General features: G+C 33.7%; 1 protein-coding gene across 1 annotated transcript in view; it reads left to right on the top strand.

Moving 5' to 3' along the window:
- Positions 1-23,620, top strand: part of SS18 (SS18 subunit of BAF chromatin remodeling complex) — a 46,602-nt gene that overhangs the window by 6,778 nt on the left and 16,204 nt on the right. The window contains exons 3-7 of the mRNA XM_016195913.2: positions 3,518-3,602; positions 10,614-10,767; positions 16,150-16,371; positions 22,230-22,397; positions 23,056-23,160. Coding sequence (XP_016051399.2) covers positions 3,518-3,602; positions 10,614-10,767; positions 16,150-16,371; positions 22,230-22,397; positions 23,056-23,160 — 734 coding nt within the window. The remainder of the gene's footprint in view (positions 1-3,517; positions 3,603-10,613; positions 10,768-16,149; positions 16,372-22,229; positions 22,398-23,055; positions 23,161-23,620) is intronic.

The raw sequence follows: 23,620 nt of genomic DNA, 5'->3' as shown, positions 1-23,620 counted from the left end.
CTTTACAAATTGTATTCTTGTTGTCTTAAAAAACATAATCATCATAGCTTCTAGGTAAAGTTTTCTGTTTTTTTGTTTTGTCTTTTTTTTTTAAATGAAACTTGACTTTAGATTCATTTTTAAATTATAGCAATAGATTTAATAATTGTTATTTTACCTTATTCAAGGTAATTGATGTAGTGGCTCTCAGTGGAATGTTTGGGAAGTGAACTGCCTCTCACTTAATAGGTTAATGATAGTCATTTTGGAATCATCAAACATAAAACATTGAATATGTTTTATGTCTGCTTTCAGCTTATATACTCCATTTTATTTTATTAATGTAGACTTTTATAAGTAATCATATACATTAAAAGAGTAAACTGCTTCAGTGACAAATGTAATACTATTTTTAGAATAAACAAAAAGTTTCTCAGGAAAATGTTTCTTTAATATTTGTGGAAGAATCTGCTTTTTATTATTTCAGTAGTCTTGACTGTAGCCAGATTTTTCTAGAATATTTACGTCTTTTTAGGTGACATATGAACAAACTTATAAAAGAATTGTGTATATAGTATTTTTATTAATGTTCATCTTTGAGCCTTGAATAAGCTTATTTAAATGCCGGAAAAATAACACAAATTTACACAAAATAAAACTCACTGAAGTTAGAAAAGACTAGTTAAAAATGAGAATTTTTACCTACTGCCTTATGTTAGTTAAAAAGATTTGGGGCTAGCCCCTAGCAGGTTTTGCTCAGTGTTTAGAGTGATGCCTGCCTGTGGACTGAAGGGTCCTGGGTTTGATTCCAGCCAAGGGCTTGTACCTCAGCTGCAGGTTCCGATCCCTGACCCAGTAGGGGTGTGTGTGGGAAGCAACCAATCTATGTGTCTCTCTCACGTTGATGTTTCTCTCTCCCACACTCTCTGTCTCCCACTCTCTGAAAAGCAATGGAAAAAATATCCTTGGATGGGGATTTCAAAAAATTGGGGGCTGTTGGGACAATTGGAGAAATTTGAGTGGGTTCTGTGGATTAGATGGTAATACTGCCTCAGTACGACTTTCTTTTTTATAGTGGTGGTTCAGTGGTTGCATAGAGTATGTCATTGTTTTTGGGAAATTGGACAAAAGCATATGTGTGCTTGCATGCATGTATATGTTGGTGTATGTGTTTAGGATGGAATAAGACAAATGTAAAATACTAATGATTGGGCATGTGGGAAGAAAGATATTTGGGGGTCCTTTATATTATCCTTGAAATTGTAAGTTTGAAATTCAAACATAAAAGTTAAAAAGATGGTTGGGGAAATTGCTTAAAATTAAAGTACTCTATAAAAAAAAAAGCTGTATTTGTAGATGGTTAGAATCACAAGGGGCCTTGAGATCTACTTTAACCATTTTACAAATGAGGCCTTAAGAGCATGGCAGATTAGATTTAACAGTATTTTAACTAAGTACTAGTCAGCATAATAAAATTTTTTCTTCAAGGGTCACGAATAAACTATAGTCTCTTAGTTAGGCTTGGATTTTTATTTTTGACAGGGTTGTCAGCAAATCTCATATCTGAGTATAATGCAACCATACTAATACTCAGAGAAGAAAAGGAAAACTTGAAGGAGTAGACTTGGAAATGGGTTTTGTGTTCTTATTAAAAATGATGGGTTGGTTCTTAAAAAATGGCAAGATTGTGGAACCCTGTATCTTAAATTTTATTTACAGTCGCTATAGAATAGTGAAATAGTTCCAGGTAGTGGTGCCTATTAGTGCTGTTTGAAGAATTTTTTTTTTTTTAAAATATGTCTTTATTGATTTCAGAGAGAGGCAAGGAGAGGGAGAGAGAGATAGAAACATCAATGATGAGAGAGTCATTGATCAACTCAACTGCCTCCTGCATGCCCCCTTTGGGGATAGATCCCACATCCCGGAATGTGCCCTGACTGGGAATTGAACCTCGATCACCTGGATCATAGGTCGATGCCCAACCGCTGAGCCATGCTGGTGGGGCTGTTTGAAGAATTTTGAAAACATGATTAACCATTATGATTAATTCAGTATGATAGAATAATTATTGGTCCTTATTTATATAAAGGTCCCTATAACACAATATGTCAGGTCTGATTGAGCAACAATATAGTGTATATATGTGAGGAGGAGCATTAAAAGCATCGGCTTGTTTTTAAACAATAAACAAAAATAAAGGTTAACAAGGAAACTTTGGGAAGTGTTGGATGTCTTTTTTTGTGATTGTGGTGATGGTATCAGAGGTATTTGTCTATGTCCAAACTCATTAAATTGTACACACTAAATATGTGTGGTTCTTTGTATATCAGCTATACCTGAATAAATCAGGAAAAAATAAACAAAAAAGAGCATAAATTTATTAGTGAGGGTGCTTTAAAGTCAGTGAGATACAATTAAAAGTAGTGAAACCAGTTATTTCTAATAGGAAAAAAAAATAATGCAAAAAAAGAATTTACTCAGTTTCCTTTTATGGTGTGTGTTTTAGAAAATTATTTTATCTGCGATCTATAGTACAAGACTTTATTTAACTGAATAAAGTTCTTTCGACTTATTTTCATTATTTTAATTTGTATTTAATATTTCTTAGTAAACAAAATTCTAAAACAGCCTAATAATTTGATGCAGAATTTAACTTTGTATTTTGAGGGTTTACAAACACTAGTAATTGGATTACTACTAAATTTAATCTAGCATCTTGGTTAATTTTTAAAATTATGAAGAGAAGTTCAGCAAAGCTAATTCATTAGTAAGATCACTGTAAATGTGTTTACCCACTTCACTCCAGTAATGAGAATCTGCTTTATTTTTTATAGTTAATCCTTAATGGTGTTGTTGTATTATTCTGTTTGTGCGTAAGCATATTTTACATATATATGTAATTGGAAACCTCTATTCATTGTCTTGATAGATGGGTGATACAACCACAGCAGACATAAGTTGTTGGTCACTGCTGCTAGAGTGAGAAGGGAAAGAATATGTGGTTCCCACCTCTTTTCTGCATGTTAGCAGAGCATGTTGACTATGTGTTTGTATTGAGGTTTTCAACGTGAAAATGGCAGAGGGAAGGGAATAAGCACATGAGTTTAGTGAATTCCTTCATTCTAGACCTCTTTTAAAAAGCGTATGTACTGTTATGGAGTCAGTACATATCTCAGTTACTTCATTTACTAAGCTATGCAATCTTGAACAAGTTACTAACCTTTCTAAACCTGTTTCCTCATTTGTAAGATGGAGAAAATAAGAACAGTTATTTCATGGTGTTGGTTTGAGGATTAAATGAGGTATATGAGTATATAAAACTATAACATTACCTAGCACATGGTAACACGTTTGAGTTTATCATCATCTTTGTATTTAGTGGAATTATTTTGCAGAGGAACTAGGAAAAAATGAAATGCTATTAATGTTCAGGTAACATAAATCTTTTATTAAACTCAAGAAATGATTATAATGCTGTTCGTTTTTGAGCAGAGGGAAAGAAAATTATTTAATATTGATATTTGTTTTGTTTTAATAGGTATCAGCAGATGTTGCATACAAACTTGGTCTACCTTGCTACAATAGCAGATTCTAATCAAAATATGCAGTCTCTTTTACCAGCAGTAAGTACCTTAATAGTATGAAGTATACAATCTTTATAGAGTTATGTGTGGTGTAACACAGTTTTGTTTAGTGATTTTTGAGATTTGTTTAGTAAATCCTGATCCCCCTTCTGAGAATAAGAAGCTGTTTACCTATATGATCTAAAAGGTTTAATGTTTTGCCTTCATATTTAATTTGAAGTAATTTACCCAGAATTGATCTCCTCTCTAAGAAAGTCATATCAATGTACCCATTCACCCACATACCCATCCATCTTCCTATCTATTTATTTTGATATGTAATTGCACAGCTAATTTATGAATAAATCTGTAAATAAAGCAAATCCCTGATATCTTATAAATTTACCTCTAAATACTTCAGTACGCATCTTTATCAGGTAAGGACTATTATCCCACCCAACAAAATTAACCAAAATTTCTTAATGTTGTGTAATAACTTGAGTGTTTCCAATTTTTACCAGTTATCTAAAAAGAACCCGCAGGTGTTTTAATGACTATTTGCCACAGAATCCAAACAAAGTCTACATGCTGACAGATTGATGTGTCTTTTTCAATCTGTATCAGTTTATCTTTTCTATTCTCCATTTATTTGTTGAAGAAACTGGTTCATACATTTTATAGAATTTATTACATTCCGGATTTGGCTGATTTTATCCTCATGGTCCTTTAATATGTTCTATTCATCTCATCTTTTATTTCCTATAAACTAATAATTAGAGGCTTTATGAGAGTTAGGTTTAGTTTTGTATTTCATTGGTGGTGCTGTGTATTGTCTGTCATATATCAGGAGGAAACTGTTTGGTTGTTAAATTTTTAGTAATGGAAAATCAAAACTTACAGATTTTTACATGTTTAATGTGTTTAAACATTGCAGTCATTCTTTGATATTCAAGTTGTCTCATCTTGGGGCAGTGGGAGACTTCATTTGGCTCCTGTATTCTTCTGAAATGATTCCAGTATTCTTGTGGAGTTTCTTTGCTTTCAGGATTTGAGAGAGGTATCAGGTTGATTATATCTTTGTCCCAGAACGATTCTGCCCAAGCGGTTTTTCCAAGCAGTCCTTTTTCAATGGGAATTGATATTTAGAGACTACAATTTATATGTTTGGGGCATTCATTGTTACTGGGTTTTCATTGTTTCTTAGATGTTTCCAGTGGACAGAACTAATAAACACATTTTTTAGAAAAAGAAATAAAATATTAGATTAGTGATATTTCCCCTTCAGGGAAAGTTTTTTACTTAGCTTTGATTTTATGTATAGTATCTCTTCTGTCTTACTCTAAAAATTTTGGTACCTTGGTATCTATCTATAAAAAATAATTTCAATAAAACACTACCAAGTGTCCCACTAACAATAAGATGCTTCTCCTTAGGATATGTCCTACTAAGGATATATAATTAGTAAATATTGTTTTGAATCTGAAATAATTCTTTGTGTGATTATTGACATGAACTTAGTTACCAGCTAAATAGAATTTGTTTTTGTTAATAGTGTGAGGAATAGGTTCAATTTTATTTGTTTCCATATGGATAGTTCTCTGTCCCAGGATTATCTATTGGAAAAACAAAAGTATTTTTTCTCTATTTTGTCATGCCCCCTGTATCATGTATCAGGTGTCCATATATGTCTGTGTCTGATCTCTTTATTCTGTTTCACTGGTCTGTTTTTATAAATTCCACTATCTTGTCACACTTGTCAGAGTCTAATAATTCTTAATGTATATTAGAGAAGTTCTTATTCCTTATTTTTTTCAGAATAACTTGGCCGTTGGTGCTTTGCGTTTCCATATACACTTAAATTTCAGCATGTCCAACATAATCCTGTTGTTGATTTTCATTGACATTACCTTGACTCTAAATCAGTTTGGGGAGAATTGATAATTTTACAATATTGAGTCTTTCTAATCATGATCACTTCCTATATTTTCATTTATTTAGTCCTTTAATATCTACCAATGAAGTTTTATGATTTTCCCGGCAGAGGATTTGGGCATCTCTCTTTGGACTTATTGCTAGGTACTTCATGTTTTTTGAGGCAATTAAATGGAGTCTTTGTTTTTTTAACTTTTTGAAAATATGTTTTTATTGATTGCAGAGAGAGAAAGGGAGAGGGAGAGAGAGATAGAAACATCAATGATGAAAGAGTCATTGATCGGCTGCCTTCTGCATGCCCCCCACTGGAGATCGGGCCTGCAACCCCGGGCATGTGCCCTGACTGGGAATCAAACCGTGACCTCCTGGTTCATAGGTGGACTCTCAAAAAATACATTCAAGATTAAACCAATACATCTTCCTGTTTTATCTTTCTTTTTTTAATATATATGTTTTTATTGATTTCAGAGAAAAAGAGAGAGAGAAACATCAATGATGAGAGAGAATCATCTGTCTGCTGCCTCCTGCACGCCCCCTACTGGGGATCGAGCCCACAACCCTGGCATGTGCCCTGACCAGAATGGAACTGTGTGAGACCTGGTTCATGGTTCAATGCTCAACCACTGAACCACAATGGCTGGGCTTCCTGTTTTTTAAAGGATGGTGTTACTACAATCTTAAGAAAGCCTTAGACTATCTCCTCATGTTTCAGGAATAGATTAGTAGTAGTTTGTGTGTGTGTGTGTGTTGTTTTTTTCGAAGTATATTCCAGAGAATTCTCTTGGTCAGTTGCCTCCTGCATGAGATCTGACTGGGGTCGAAACCACAACCTAGGTATGTGCCCTGACTGGGAATCAAAACACTTGATCCTTCTGTGCATGGTGGGAACACTCCCACCAACTGGGCCACACCAGCCTATCTTGCAGGCTTTTTTTTTTTTTAAATCTTGTAAGGACTTTGGTTTGTACTCTGAAATTGGAAACTCCTGGAGGATTTTGAGCAGAAGAGAGAACTGGTAAATTTTAACATGCTTATCCTGATTACCATGTGGAGAATTAACTGGAGAGGAGCATGGATTGAATAGGTAGCCCAGTTGGGAGGCTATTGCAGTAATTAACACAAGAGACGTGATGGTGGTACCTTATGCCATGGTGGTAGCAGAAGAGGTGGTGATAGAAGTGGTCAAATTTAACATGTTGAAAAATGCAAAAAATGTGTAATAATTAACTTCATTTACCCTACTGTTTTTTGTGTTAGTCTTGTCATATATCTTATATGGGTGTTTAAATCATATGAGTCATTGTTACTATTATTTTAAATATCAGTATTAATTTATATTTATCTCTACATACCTTTCTATTAATTCCTCTAGTTCTATGCTTCCATCTGGAGTCATTTTCTTTTAGCTTGATGAATTCCCTTCATTTGTAATGAGTTCTCTCAGCTTTTGTTTGTCAGAAATTATTGTTTTATATTCATGTTTGGAGGATATTTTCTCTTAGTGTAGGTTGGTTAGTTTATTTTTTTTAAAGATGTCATGTTATTGTATCCTGTTTCTATTGTTTATGATAAAAAATTGTTAATTTTATTGCTGTACCCAGGGTATTGCTGTTACCCTGAAGATAATGTTTTCTTTTCCCTGGCTACTTTTAAGATATCCTTGTTGATTTTGGTTTTTAGGACCTTGACTCTCTGTTGTTTCTAGATAACAATTTTCCTTATATTATGCTGAGGTTTGTAGAGCTTTACATGTTTGCTGGAGACTCATGCTTACTAGCTTTGGCAAATTCTTTACCATTACTCTTCAAATATTATGGATGTTTCATTTTCCCTTCTCTGCTTTTATAACTCCAGTTAGATGGATATTAGACGTTTTCACCATGTTGTACATGCCTTTACACTTTTTTTGTATTTTCTCTCTTTTATTTTCTCTTGGCATGTCATATCTTCTATACTTTGTTTTTTTCAGTTTACCAGTTATTTCTTTTGCTCTTACTAAACTGCTGAGCTCTTAATTTCATTGATGATATTTTTCAGTTCTGGAATTTCCATTTGGCTCTTAAGAATTCTAGGGCTTTGCTGAAATTCTCTATCTGTCTTGTGTTGTTTTCTTGAACAGTTAATAAGTCTCTCAGATAACTCCAAACTGTGAGTGACCTATGCTTCCTTTTCTAGTTTTTATTTCTTTTGTTTGACCATTTATTCTATTTTTTTTAAAAACTGAGATGAAATTCACATAACATGAAATTCAGCATTTTAACCTTGTAAAGTACTATCCAACTCAGTGGTTTTTAGTATATTCACAGTTCTGTACAACTGTCATCACTATCCAGAATTCCAAAACATTTTTATCACCCCAGGCTGGGGTTGACAGTCAGTCCCAGTTCTCCCCTTTACTCATCCCCCAGCAATGAATCTTCAACTTATTTTTTTGTCTGGACATTTCATATTGGAATTATACAGTGTGTGGCCTTTTGAGTCCGACTTCTTTGAGTTAGCATAGTGTTTTCAAGGTTTATCTCTGTTGTAATATGTATCAGTACTTCATTCCATTTTGTGACTGAATAATAGTCCATTGTATGGATATATATATCACATTTTGTTACTCACCATCAGTTGATGGACATTTGCATTTTTTTCTACTTTTGGGCTATTACGAGTAATGCTGCTGTGAACATTCGTGTACAAGTTTTATGTGAATGTATTTCTTCAGTTCTCTTGGATTTATACCAGGAGTAGAATTGCTAGGTCATGTGGTAATAACTGTTTAACTTTTTGAGGAACTGCCAAATTGTTTACCATAGCACTGTACCCATTTATAATCCCAACAGTATTTATGAGAATTTCATTTTCTCCACATTTGCCAATACTTGTTACTTCCTGTTGTTATAAGCATCCTCATTGGTGATGGCCGCTTATTCTTGTTTTTCTGTATGCCTTGTAATTTTTAATTGAATGCCAGGTGTTATGAATGAACAGTTGTAGGGACTCTACTAGTTTTTTCCTCTAAGAGTTAAGTTTTACTTTGGTAGGCAGAGTACTAGGGGATCACCTTCAGCCTTTTGGTGGTTTACTATAAAATGTTTTGGGGTTGATCTATATCATTTTTGACTTTAATCTATGGAGAGGCTTTTTTGAAGTCTCAGTAGAGAGCTTGAATTGTTTATGAAGGCCCTTCTATCTCGGTGGAACCTAAACTCCAGTTTCTGTCTCCCTACCACTGGGCCGAAGCTAAAATCTCTGCTCAGCTTTTCAGCTTCCTAATTGCTGTTTTCTTGAATTTCCCCTCTTTGTGGTTCTTTAGTTTCCAGCTCTCTGGTAACCCAGAACTGACTGTCTTCTACTCAGACCAGTAGAACTGCCACTTCCTACATGCACTCTATATTTTCCTGTTACACAGCAAAGTCAAGGAAAAAGCCAAGGTGATTGTGAAGCTTCCCTTCTTTCAAGAGTTATAATCCTCTCTGTTTCTCTGTGTGCATTGTTTTTATATTTGTCTAGATAACTTTTCAGTTTTTACATTTGTCTAGATAATTATTAGCAGGAGGGTTAGTTTGATACAAGTTACTCTTATGATGGGAACCACATGTTTTATGAATTGAATCACTGGAAAATGAAAAAATGATAACCTGTTGAGAGTGAGAACATGAATTTTCAATAGAAAATTTGGATATGACTATAGGAGGAAGGATTTTTATTTTCAAATGAGAGTCAAGGTCAGCCATATTTGAAGGATGATAAAGGATAATTTAAAACTAAGGTATGTGACACAGAGTTGATATTTGGTAACTTTTGAAATTTTAATAAGATCAGTGTTTTTGAAGAGTAGGAATTGAATAAAGAATTTAAGATGAGAAATAAAGAGAAAATATTTAATAAAGAGCAATTAACCTTTGGAATTAGTAATGAAGAAATTAAGATTATGAATTTTAAATGAGTGCTATTAGAGTAGCACTTGGTTATTTTGTAAATTTTAGTGATTATTAAATGGTTGGAGATTTGAGTGTGTAGATGTGATGACTAAAGAACAATGTCTATGTGTTAATCGTTCCAGAGAGGATTGTGTTCACAATATCTTTATGGTACAAAGTCACTAACTGGCCATCTAAAATTGTGGGAGAAATAGAATAACTGAAGTTATAGGAATAGATGTTACATTTAGAGCATAGAGAAGTAAAGAAAGAAGGCCGAAATAGATCTGTAAAGAATAATACTGTCGTATCCTTCTGCAGGCATAAAAATAGGGGTTTGGAAAAAAACTAACCATTTGCTTTCTCCATCAAAATATCCCTAAGAAGGGAGCCAGGTGTTGCAGACCACCTTGTATCTGTGTTTTTCCTTTCGCCCTTTTGTGCACTCTCAAGGTTAGTCAGTGATTTTCTTCACACTTTCATTAGGAAATTTGCCAAAGGCATCCTTTTGAGGCAGCTGTCTCTGTACCCTTGGAGGCCATCAGTAATGTTTCCAATCTATAGGAGCAGTCGGCACAAAAATGTTGGGCTGCACTGAGTCTCGTGGTTTAAAACATTCCCCCACCAAAACCACTTTTCTTCCCCCTTCAAACACTATGAAGTATATTACATTTTGGGTCTTCTAGTTCTTTTAAAACATTCCTCCACCGAAACCGCTTTTCTCCCCCCTTCAAACACTATATTACATTTTGGGTCTTCTAGTTCTTTAATAATTTTTTGTTACTGTATTTTTTTAGGTAAAATTCATTATTAATAGTAAATAATCTAAATATATTTGTAATGAAAGGAGTCTTAATTTTTAAAACATAACTTAAATAACAACAACGGACACATTAAAAATCCTTATATGTAAATAAATGGAAATTCTTTTTGTATAGAATGTTACAATTTTTATTTTTATCATTCAGATTTTATAAACTAAAATAACACTTTTATTGCATTCTTTTGGTCTGAGGTGGTCAGGTGATATATTCATGCTAACATATTGTGAAGTTTTGGGGGCATATTAAATATGTTAATAAGCCCATGATTAAAATGCATTAAAATAAATTGAAATGCATTTGTGTTTTTGTCCCTATTTAACTTAATAATATAGGCAACTGTTATGCCATCTTTAATATATTAAGTCTAACTCTTTCTCTTATTTTACTAAACTGTCTTCTTTTAGCCACCCACACAGAATATGCCTATGGGTCCTGGAGGGATGAATCAGAGTGGCCCTCCCCCACCTCCACGCTCTCACAACATGCCTTCAGATGGAATGGTAGGTGGGGGTCCTCCTGCACCACACATGCAGAACCAGATGAACGGCCAGATGCCTGGTAAGTTTTTTTCCTCGAAGACATTAACACCAGAGTTGCTTAGCAACTGAAACGACATGGGGGCTCAAGGGATACTAGATTGTTGATGACAAAACTGCTTTGAATGCCCCGGAGTACAAGCTCTCTTAGAGTTTGTTAGCTACAGAGCTACGTGACCTGTATTCAGTGTTTATCAGGCTGCCCTTGGGCTTTGATGTAGCTGACACACAGCATTCCTCTGATGAACAGAACTGGCTAAATTTAGTCTGTCTGAAACTGCAATACAGCTGGCTTTAGAAGCTTTTTGGAAAAAAAAAGACATTGTGCTGTGACTTAAAAATTAAAATCTGTTTATGAAAAGGTATTATAACATTTCCCTGAGTTTTATATTAAAAATTTATTGGTCTCAGAAACAGTAATCCTAGCAAAACACATAGGGAAAAGAAACAAAACAATCTGTGAAGTGCTAATGTATTCAGTATTTTCGCATTGATACTATTGAAGTTGAGTATCGATTTGTGTGTTTATCACATAATATAAATATGGAAATTGATATTAAAGCAAAATTAAAAGCTGAAAAATAATGTCAGCTTTCTTACCTAATGAGCAATTGCCTTTACTATTTTTTTTAAATTTAGAGCCACTTAGGATGTATTTCAGGCCATTGGGTACTTATTTAGTTACTTTTTTCTAGTTTGAATTTTTAATCTGAAAAGTGTCTTTAAACTATTTTGTTTTTGTAACAGCCACAGCCCATACCCATCATTTTTGGCAGGGTATTTTCTACATTTACTACAAGAATGTTTTTACTTTCTAATGGAAAAGGTTATTTTCGTTAACCAAAGGAAAGTATTATACAAATAGCAGTAATGAAAGTAGATTAACAGGACAATTCATTTTTAAAATTAATAATTAGCAACCTTAGGTGAGTGTCACTTAGCTGATTGTGTTGGTTGGTAATGTAGCATTGGTGACTAGGGATGATGGGTGTATACAGTGAAGTAAAAGAGAGCACAGAGCAAAAGGAGACAGGTAGCCTTGTTTATAGAAGATTGATGTGTGATTGATCAGGTAGATGGGCAATGGAGTTTTCAGTGGCTGTCTTCTATTTCCTCCTAAAGCTTGCCACAATCAGTGGCCCACATGGCCCACAGTGATATGGAGGTAGGAATAAAGACATAAAGGCTTTTCATTTACTATTTTAGTTTTGTTTTTAATATTTTATAATCTAAGTTGCAGAGCTATTTTTATATGCTTTTGTTCTTGGTCAAATAAACTCTAAGTTTCAGGTTTCTTTTTTTTAAAAAGTTAACTGATTTTTTTAAAAAAAGACTAGCCAGTGCATGCCTATGGTACCAAAATCAAAAGGTATCAAAAGGCATACAGTCTCTGCCTCTTCAGACACTGTTCCAGAGTCACTGGTGTCTAGTTGTCCTTCAAGGGATATTCTTTGTATATAAAACATGTATATATGTATCTTTTTATTCTTATTTTAAAAACAGCACACATTAGATAGTATTATATATCATTTTTTCCCTCTTAAAGTTATATCTTAGAGATCATGAGTACATAAAGATATATTTTAGAAACCGCTCAGTATATAAAGAGTTGCCTTAGAGGGATATCTCAGCTGTGGGGGGTTCCCACTGAAAACTCTGGGGTCTAAACCCCAAGCTGGGCTTCCCAGCCCAGAGTGCCAGAACTGAGAAAGGTGCCTACATAGCATTTGGCTGTGAAAAGCAGCGAGAGTTTTTGTCTGCCAGGGAGAGACTGCTGGAAATGCAGGCACTTTTTTAAAGGGCCAACACACAAAGTTTCTTGTGCAGCCACTCACCTTGGGCTTCGGCAGAGGTAGAGTGGACTAGAGCAGTGTGAGGAGAATACAGGGGTTAGCTGCGGAATAGATTTTAGGGCACCCATTTGACCCCAGTGCTGAGTCATTCCTTCACATGGCAGAGGACATCTTTCTCAGGCAGACATTTACTTTCCAAGCAGCTTTTGCCTGGGGAGGAAGCAATTGCCCCACCCTGCTGGAAAACTTCTGGCCCCACCCCTTGGAGTTTCTACAGCCGAAGGCTCATGAAGAGTCTGAAGAACAGCCTCTGGGTACTTTGAATCTTTGCCTGATTTGCTTCTGGACCTAGGGCTTGGAAAAGAAGACCTTGGTACCCATCTTGGTCCTATCCAAACTCACCCAGCCCCAGCAGAGGAAATCACAAGCTGTGGAGTGTAGAAAACTCCACACAGAGTACTCAAGGCCAGTCACAAACAGCGTCTGACATTGGCCTGCACCAAAGACCATCCAAAAGACTGGGAGTCCTAGCAGATCTACCTAATACATAGAAACAAATCCAAACAGGCAGCCAAAATGGGGAGACAAAATGCACAAGCCCCAAATGAAAACAAAATAATTCTCTAGAAGAAGAGCGAAATGAAATGGAGATAAGCAATCTATAGGATACGGAGTTCAGAATACTGATCATAAAGATGCTCAACAGGATGAAAAAGATGTAGAAACTATGAAGGAAATTAAGAATGACGTAGTAGAAAGTAAAAAAACATTGGAAGGATTGAAGAGTAGATTAGGGGAAGCTGAGGATCGCATCAGCAAATTAGAAGATGGTAGAGAAAATCACTTAATCAGAGAACCAAAAAGAAAAACAATTGAAAAACAGGAGGACAGTATAAGGAAGTTGTGGGACAACATGAAATTAACAATATTTGCATCATAAGAGTGCCAGAAGAGGTAGAAAGTGAGCAAGGGTTAGAGAACCTGTTTGAAGAAATAATAGCAGAAAACTTTTCTAACCTGGTGAAGGAAAAAGTCACACAAGTTCAGGAGGCACAGGGAGTCCCAAGCAAGAAGAACCCAAAGAAGCCCACGCCCAGAAACATCATAATTAAAACGTCAAAAATTCAAGACAGAATCTTAAAGGCAGCAAGAGAAAAGCAAACTATTACCCAAAAAGCAGCTCCTATAGGCTGTCAGCTGATTTCTCATCAGAAACTCTCCAGGCCAGAAGGGAATGGCATGAAGTATTCAAGGTAATGCAAAACAAGGATCTGAAACCAAGAACACTCTATCCAGCAAGGCTATCATTCAAAATAGATGGCAAAATAAAGAGCTTTCCAGACAGAAAAAAGCTAAAGGAATTTATCACCACCAAACCAGCATGGCAAGAAATGTTAAAGGAACTGCTGTAATAAGTTGAAATAGAATGAGAAACATAGGCATAAAGAAATAAGATGGCAATAAATAAGCACTTATCAGTAATAACCTTAAATATAAGAGGATTAAATGCTCCAATCAAAACATAGGGTAGCTGAGTGGATAAGAAAACAAGACCCAAATATATGCTGTCTACAATAGACCCACCTCAGAACAAAAGACACACACAGGCTACAAAAATAAACTAAACTTCTGGAGGACTTTAAAGCAGAGATTGACAGCAATACAATCATAGTAGGGGTCTTTAACACCCCACTGACTTTCCTGGATAGATCTTCCAGACAAAAAAATAAACAAGGAAACTGCCTTTAAATGACACACTAGATCAGATGGATTTAATTGACATCTACAGAACATTCCACTCCAAAGCTGCAGAATAGGCATTCCGCTGAAGTGCACATGAGACGTTCTCAAAGATAGACCACATGTTAGGACACAAAACAAGTCTCTACAAGTTCAAGAAGATTGAAATCATATCAAGCATCTTCTTGGACATTTACACAGTGGAATACTGTGCAGCTGTAAAAACGAAGGATACCTTACCCTTTGACACAGCAATGTGGGACCTGGAGAGTATTATGCTTAGCGAAATAAGCCAGTCAGAGAAAGACAGGTGTCACGTGATCTTACTCTCATGTGGAATCTAATGAACAAAATAAACCAATGAACAAAATAGATCCAGAGACAGAAGTATGGAACAGACTGACAAATCACACAGGGAAGGCGTGGGTGGGGGGAGATTAACGTAAGACCTTATGCATATATGCATAACCCATGGACACAGACAATAATGTGAAGGCCTGGGGGGAGGGGTACAGGGCAGAGGGGATCAGTGGGGGAAAAGGGGACATTTGTAATACTTTCAGCCATAAAGATAAATTAAAAAAAAAAGTTGCCTCATTCTTTTTGGTGACTGCATTGCATTTTTTATGGATGCCTCTAATTTTTGTGAGCAGTTTCCTTCTGGTAGAATATAGGTTATTCTTTTGGTATTAAAAATTATGCTGCCATGAATATGTCTGTAAAATATAAGTAAACAAGTAAATAAGCAAACACTATTTTGTATGTGTACACACGTGCACACAAAAACTTGTATATTTATAAGATAAATTCCTAGAACTGAAATTGCTGAGTTAAAGTTATATGCATTTTAATGTATATATTCCCTGAACAGTTATGAAGGAACTTCTTTCTTCATAATAGTTGATTCAAAACTTTTGATCTTTGCCAATCTGAAAGATGAAAAATGAGTCTCATAGTTTTAATTTTCCTTTTTGTGTTATAAGCAAACAGTCTGATTATGTTTATGACCTCTTGTAGTTTTTTGTGCAAACTGGTCATTTATATCCTTTCCCCTTTCTTTTACTGCTGGCGGTATTTTACTTGTTTGGTCTGTGATATGACTTCTAAATAATTTTTCCCCAGTTTATTTTTTATTATTTCTAATTTCTTTTGTTTCGTTTTGGTCTTGTTTAAATTTTTTATTTTCATGTCTAATTTATCAATTTTTATGACTGTGTTTTCTGGCATACTTAAGAATGCCCTTCCACTTCAGTGTTATTTTTAAAATTTTCCTTTCTGAACTTCTCTTTTATGATTCCTTTTCTTCTTTTTTTAATGTTTAATTTTTCATTATCTGGAATTAGTCTTCATGGAAGTAATGTGGTAGGGATCCAACTTCTTTTTTTCCCAATGGCTTCTCAATATTCACAACACTATTTATTGAATTATCTTTCCTTTGCCCACTGATGCTTAGTTATCACCACTATAATTGTTTACTATATTATGTATTTGGGTCTCTTTTTAGACTCTGCTCTGGATTCATTGATCTGTTAGTTTATTTATATGCTAATACTACACACTTTTAATTACACCAGCTTTATATTTTGCCTCCTATTCCTCCCTCATTACTCTTCTTTTTCAGAATGTTTTTGGCTTTTCAAAAGCATTAGTTTCTTAATCTGTAAAATGGGAATAATAACATTCACCTCACAGTATCTTCTATCTTTCATGTAAAGCACTTTATTTGTTTTCTATTGATTAAAAACTGAAGTTATTGTTTGGTATTATTATTATCGTAATGCAAAAAAAAAACAACCAAAAACTTTTAGCTACTTTTGCATAGACCATCTATTTAACTTTCATATTTTGCTTTTGCTCACTTTCCTTCAAAGGGCCTAATCATATGCCTATGCAGGGACCTGGACCCAATCAACTCAATATGACAAACAATTCCATGAACATGCCTTCAAGTAGCCATGGATCCATGGGAGGTTACAACCATTCCGTGCCGTCGTCACAGAGCATGCCAGTACAGAATCAGATGACAATGAGTCAGGGGCAGCCCATGGGGAATTATGGCCCCAGACCAAATATGAATATGCAGCCAAACCAAGGTAAAGAAGCTTTGTGTTATTCTTGACTAGAGTGCTGCATCAGCCTTTGAAAATAAAACAAAATTTTCACGTTATTATCTGGTGCATAGAGATGTAAGTTTAAAGTGAGTAGCAATGGAAAGGAATGCTGAGTTTTAAACTTATGTTTAGAAATTAAATTGCTTGATTTAGCTTTTTAAGCTTATACATGGCTTTGGACAGTTTATTTGAGAGTCTATATTTTTGGATTTTTTTTTTAAAGGTGATCAGTGAATAACCAAACATTAGCTTTAGAGCTAGAAAATTTAGAAAATATAATATTAAAATTGCAAGTACAACTCCTTAAAAAATCTAAGGATATATTAATTTATATGGCTATCCCTTAATTTATATGGATGTTTTCTGATGCTGAGTTTCAGCATTTAAAGGTAATTGTAACAATAATTTTTGATTACTATATTTAGTGGAGGTGCTGTTATGTTCTCATATTAAAGTGGTGTGAAGTCTATTCTACTTTATTAGCAATCTCAGAATGAAATTATTATCATGTTTCTCTTTTAAGTATTCTTGTGAATAATAGCTAAAAACCGGTAAGTGGCGCTCTGTTCTGCTAATTGCCTGTTAAAACATTTGGCATATTGCCAGCCTAAAGCTTTTCAGTTATGAAATGTGGTAAAGTTAAGAGTATAAAATAGATTTAATATGTTGGCAATAAAGTTTTCTAGATTTTGATTATGAAAAACAGATCACTAAAGTGAATTTAGATAAAGGAAGTCTGTTAATCTGTTGATAATTATTTATGATGAAGTAATATATTCTATATTTTAAATATTAATACAAGAAATTTTCTATAATTTTGATGAGATATACTGAAAACAAAGGAAGATAATAGAATAAATTGTCAGTGAATGTAACTTCACAAAACTGGTGCTTGCTTCATTTTTTTCTCCAAAAGTTTAGTACCCATGATGGAATGTTATTTTCTTTTTATTAGGTCAATTAAAGATTCAAACCAATAGCAAGATACAATCATTGCTAGATCAGGATGGATTTCAGATGTCTCTCATATAGTTGGTTACCAGGAGAGAGAGCAAGAAAATTGGTAGTGATTCTATGAGCAAATACAGTAATGATGGCATACTTCTTAGAAACTATAGTTAATAAAAGTTAGGGCGTACACAAAAAAATGGATGTTGCTGCAGCATAGTTGGATGTGACATAAGATTTGAAAAAGAAAAAAATAATGCATGCAGCAATATGCATGCAGGAAAATAGTGTCTGTTTTTGAAGAAAGGAGTTGTATTTATAGGAATTTTTTATTCTAAACTTAGGACCTACTATGCTTTTTTAAAAATGTCATCTTTTATACTAATGTATAGTTTTTTCTTTTACTATACTTTACATTATTTTTTGCTTTGTTCTTATAATTTATGAATTTTTTAATAGAAAGGAAACTATACAGAAAATGACAATGTAGGGATCTGATTTAGAGAAATAAAAGGTCCTTTTCAAAAGAGAGACTAGGATGAAAATCAGTGAAGAAATTTTCAGTGTATTAAAAAAATCTCTTAAGTTAAATTTGATATTTTAGAATTAAAGAACACCAAAGAAAATTACAATTACAAAATAAAATTATACTCGGTTTTAGCAATATCTACTTAATCATATGAATTTCTTATAAAAATATTTTAATTACATGTACCTGTTGGATAAAAACAATTGTTTAGCATGATGAAAGTTTTACTCGAAGTTTTAATCACTTCATTATAAAACATTTTTAAGTAGTTTCTAAAAATGAACCACATATTTTACATTAAAAATTTTCTGTTTTGATAAATAGGTGGAAGAAATTAGAGGAGACTACGTTGTAAATATAGTCTTTAAAGAAAAGCTTGAAAAATATAAAAATTTTATAGGAAACAGTTTTGACTTTTATGTATTTCTCTTCACATTTATTGAGATATTAGCTGTTCTTTGAGTTAAAGGCAAAATATTGGAATCTTTTGACTATCTTCATATCTGTGTGTCAAGAGATATTAGAAAAAATATTAAAGCTAATTACCAGTCTTAATAATAGGGTTTATTAGTCAAGGAAAAATATTTGTGGGATTTCTTAGATTAAATCTTTGTCAAGTGACAAAAAAAATGGAAAATGACTCCTCCTGAGAATTTTGTTTTAAAAAGGAACAATTAAGTTTCAATTATGTTAGTAATTATTATTTAAGTGATATATTTCTGAACTTTAATTGGTGATATACGGTGGTAGTTTTTCTAAATAGAACATTGAAGGTCGAAGTCTAGATGCATTTAGTCTGGTAATTTTGAAGTGACTTTTTTACCCTCTCTCTTCCCTTCTTTCTCAGCTTTGAAAATGAAATTAAAGGGGAAAAATGTAACTAGTCTAAAATTCTTGTCATTGTAATTTAGGAATCTGGTTGAAATTAATCCAAGGGACAGATATCTCATACATTTACAATTTATCATTTTGACTATTTAAGAAAGAGAAGTATTCTGCTAATTTATAGTACTAGTTACAATATAATAAGTTACATTGTGTGCCAGTAAACTCATCTCTCTTCACTCTTAAATTGGTAGATAACTCTGTTATTGCTGGTTTCTGTTTGTTCCATTTTGAAGGATGTACAGCTAATTGTAGTTCAGACGAGATGCTTTGTTTATGCATTTGATCAATATTGCTATATTGAAAGTTTTTCAAGGTTGTGATTTTTTTCTTCAATGATAACATTTTTGGGGTTATAAAAATAATATTTAAAAATCTGGGAAATGCAGAAAAGCATAGAACATAAAGTAAAAAATCAACTATAATCCTTTTACATTTAAATTAAAATTTTTCCATCACCATTTATCCCCTCTATGCCTTCTTCCACCCACCCCTCTCTCCCCCTCAACCACACTGTTGTCCATGTCCACAAGTTCTCTCTCTTTTTCAACTATAATCTTGCTATATAAGTTTTAAATTACTCTATAGACAAGGTACAGTCTACTTATAAAGTTAAGTAGCCTGTACTTAGACTCTTTGTAGCAGCAGCTTGAGAACTTAACAATTATGTAATTATTTGTAAGTGTCTGTTTAGTTATTTTTCTCTTGTCTCTAGGTTTTATGAAGTAAGGAGCTGTATCTTGTTTTGTTCATCACTACTTTACCCTATTTGTTGACTCATACAGTAGCTAGATTTCCTTCTTGCCATAACAAATTAGAAAACTAGCATCCTTCTCTGTGGTATTGTTATCCATCAGCTGTCATTCCTGGAATGAACCAAAAAAGGAACTGTCAGATAAAGCAGATGGTTGTCAGTTATACCAAAACCTTTTGGCTTTGGTAGACAAAATCCAGTTGTTTCATTGTGATTCATTTTTAAAAACTTTAATTTTGAAATAATTACAGGCTTACAGGAAGTTACAAGGTACTGTAGAGAGCCTGTGTGTCCTTCCCCCAGTCATCTCTAACCCCTGGCAACCACTGTTACACTTCTCTCCATTCCTGTAATTTTATCCTTGTCAGAATGTCACATAAGTGGAATCATACAGTCTGTGACTTTGTCAGGTTGGCATTTTTTGCTCAGCATAATTAATATCCAAATTGTTGACTGAATTAGTGGTTCATTCCTTTTTATCACTAAGTAGTATTGCATAGTGTGGTTGTACCACAGTATATTTAATCATTCGCCTATTAAGGAACATTTTGGTTGTTTCTAGTTTTAGGCTTTTGCAAATAAAGATGCTATGAACAGTCGTGAACAAGTTCATGTTTCTATTTGGACATAAGTTTTCCTTTCTCTGAAATAAATACCCAGTAGTACAATTGCTGGGTCATATGATAAGTGTATGTTTAGTTTTTTTTAGAAATTGTGCCTGTACCATTTTACAGTATCACCAGCAATGTATGAAAGATCTGCTTTCTTCAAATCCTTGTCAGCATTTGGTATTGTCAATATATTTTTTTATGTTAGCTGTTCTAAAAATGTGTAGTGATATCTCGTTGTGGTCTTAATTTGCATTTCCCTAACAGCTACTGATACAGAACATCTTTTCATGTGCTTATTTGCCATTATATATCCTCTTCAGTGAAATGTCTCTTTATGTCTTTTGCCCATTTTCTAGTTGTTTTTTACTGTTGTTTTGCGAAATCTTTGTATTTTGCCCTAGGATTAATTTAAAATTTCCTCCCAGTATTTTATTATGTAAAATTTCAAACACAGAAAAGTTGGAGGAATTGTGCCTGCAGAGTTGCCACTTGTATTCTATAGTTAATATTTTACTAAATTGGATAACCATTCTTCTGTCTGTCCATCTATTCATCCATCAATGAATATTTTTTTCAAAATGCATTTCAGAGTAATTTGCAGATATCTGTACACTTTACCTATAACACTTTAGTCTGCATATTATTAGAGTTCAATATTTTAAATTTTATTTTTTTTAATATTTTTTTCTTTTGGTAACATTTACATAGCATGAAATGCACAAATATTAAGTATATTATTCAATGAATATTGGCATATTTATAACACAAACCTCTTTGGATTCATGTTTTAGCTAACATCCTAAGTACCCTTATAGGAGGCAGTCCTACTCCAGTATTAAACATTTTATACGAGCCATATCTATAGCTGCTTTTATGGTAAAAGAGGTTGATTGGTTGTTCTTTCCCTTACAACTCTCTCTCAGTGTGTGGTTCTAGGACTCCCTGGATCAGAGTCACCAGGAGTACTTGTTAAATAAGATTTGTTTGCCCCGTGCTATACCTGCTAAACAAGAATCTTTAGGGGTAAATTTTACAAATTGCATTTAAGAAATATTCAGTGTCATGCTTACTTATAGTCCATGCCTTCAGAATTTTTCTGGGCTATATAGTCTCTTCTGTGTCAGATGGTTCATAACTTTTCAGCTTTCATGCTGCGTGACACAAAACTACATTCTAATGTAGCTTGTCTCCATAGCTTTTTACTTGGGCAAGACAGGATCTTTACTTTCACAGCAGATTGTCACTTGTGCCACATAAATCTAGAGCATTTGGAGTTTGTTTTTGAATTAATATTATATAGTATTGTTGAAACTATATAAAAGAGGTTGTCTAACCTTAAGAACTTGTGTAGCCTTTTATTTTGCCGGATTTGTTAAGCCATAACATAACCCTTTTCCAATTTTCAGTCACCAGAAAGCTAAATACATAATTTGTGGAAATGTCTATGATGTAAAATTATGCCCTTGAGATACAGGATTTCTTAACTTGGCTCTATTGACATTTTGAGCTGAATAATTCTTTGTTGGGGGTGCTTCTCCTGTGCAATGTGAGATATTTAGCAATATTTCTATACCCACTAGGTGGCAGTAGCAACCCCCATGCCAGCTGTGACAACCAAAAATCTCTGCAGACTGCCAAATGTCCCTTGGGGGACAAAATCTTGCCCACAGTTGAAAATCATAGCTTTAAGAAATGGTTAATGTAAGGAACTACATATAAGGATGGTATGTTACTAAAGAAACAAACGACAATAACTAAAGATCCTATGTTTTAATACTTTTTAATACATTCATATAATTTTTCTAAAACTTTCATGTTATAAAACTCTCTCTCTTCATGAACTGCAACTGTTTTTATTATCTAAAATATATCATGGTTCTAATTTCTTATTGGTTGCTTAGAAATTCAGCTAAGTTTGTACTGGTTATAGTGACTTTTACTAACTGATCTTTTAGGGTTTCTTAGTTACTTGGCTCTTGTTCTTTTATCCTTGCTAATGTCTATTATAATAAATTATTTTGGGGGTTATATGATAAAAAGTTTTGTATTTCTCTTAGATGTTAATATTATATGTAAAAAAATCATGTGTAAAAAAAATTTTGTCTGTTTTCAGGTCCAATGATGCATCAGCAGCCTCCTTCTCAACAGTACAATATGCCACAGGGAGGTGGGCAGCATTACCAAGGCCAGCAGCCACCTATGGGAATGATGGGTCAAGTTAACCAAGGCAATCATATGATGGGTCAAAGACAGATTCCTCCCTATAGACCACCTCAACAGGGTAAGGTTCCATTTGGAAAATTTCCTGCTTCATATAAATAACAGTATTTGGAAGGCTTTCCATTTTAATGAACTTTTTATCTAGGCAAAGTTAGGGCTTCTATTTCTTGATTAAAAAACAAAAATTGTATTTTTCCTGAAAGGTAGTGGATATAGTAGGTACAGAGGATCACAAACTAGATAGGAACTTCCTGGTATTCAGCTCTCTTTTATTTTTTTCTGGGAAAAGGTTACATTGTAAAATTTTATATGAAAACTAATTTACAGTAGAAAATGCTGTTTTGTTTTTGAGACTGTACTAAATATATAGTCATAAGCAAACCCTAATTTATTTTAAACTGCTCTAATATCAAAATAAAAAGGAAATTTTTTTATTTGTTCTACCCTCTTTTTAAGAAGTTGGTTTTTTTTTAAAATTTGTATTGTTTGATATTGCATGTATGGTCTTAACATTAATTTTCGTGAAATATGGTGTGTGGTGTTCACTGTGTGTTTATGTATGTATGTGTATAAGAATAGTTAAAAGAATATGAAATGCCAAAGCATGGGAAGGGAATCTACAGCTGAGACATAATCTCTCTTGACATCAGATTATAAAGAAAGTCTTTCATGACCTAGTGAACAAATTGTTTACATCTTGACTGGTTGTGGTTTTTCAGGCCCACCACAGCAGTACTCAGGCCAGGAAGACTATTATGGGGACCAATACAGTCATGGTGGACAAGGTCCTCCAGAAGGCATGAACCAGCAATATTACCCTGATGGTAATCTCTCCTAATGTTAACTTTCCCATTTTCTATCCCTGTCCAATATTAATGTAGATAGCTATTCAAAACATTTCAGTGTGGATGAAGAAACTAACGGTATGTTTCTTCTAACTTTAGAACACTTGAGTAATCTAAAGCATCAATGATAGCATTAGTATATAATCTGTTTCAAAGTATATTTTGTTTAGATATTTCATGTTGGTACCATCAGGGATCATGTTCTGTTATTGGTATCCTTTCTTATATAAAAGAGGATCCTTTTATATTTGGAATTGTTCCTTTGAACCAAAGCCACTGTTATCGATTTACTTTTTTAAATAACAGCTTTATTGAGATAATTCATATACCATAAAGTTCACCTATTGGTTTACTTTAATGCATTATATAAATACATGGAGTTTCTCAAGTTTTTTTCTATGTTTCATCATTTTAGTTAATGTTGCTTACTTCTTAAAGA

This window comes from Miniopterus natalensis, chromosome 7, assembly GCF_054644295.1.
Source record: "Miniopterus natalensis isolate mMinNat1 chromosome 7, mMinNat1.hap1, whole genome shotgun sequence".
Lineage (NCBI taxonomy): Eukaryota > Metazoa > Chordata > Mammalia > Chiroptera > Miniopteridae > Miniopterus > Miniopterus natalensis.
Note: the sequence above shows the minus strand (reverse complement) of the source record. Positions and strands in the feature narration are given on the sequence as shown.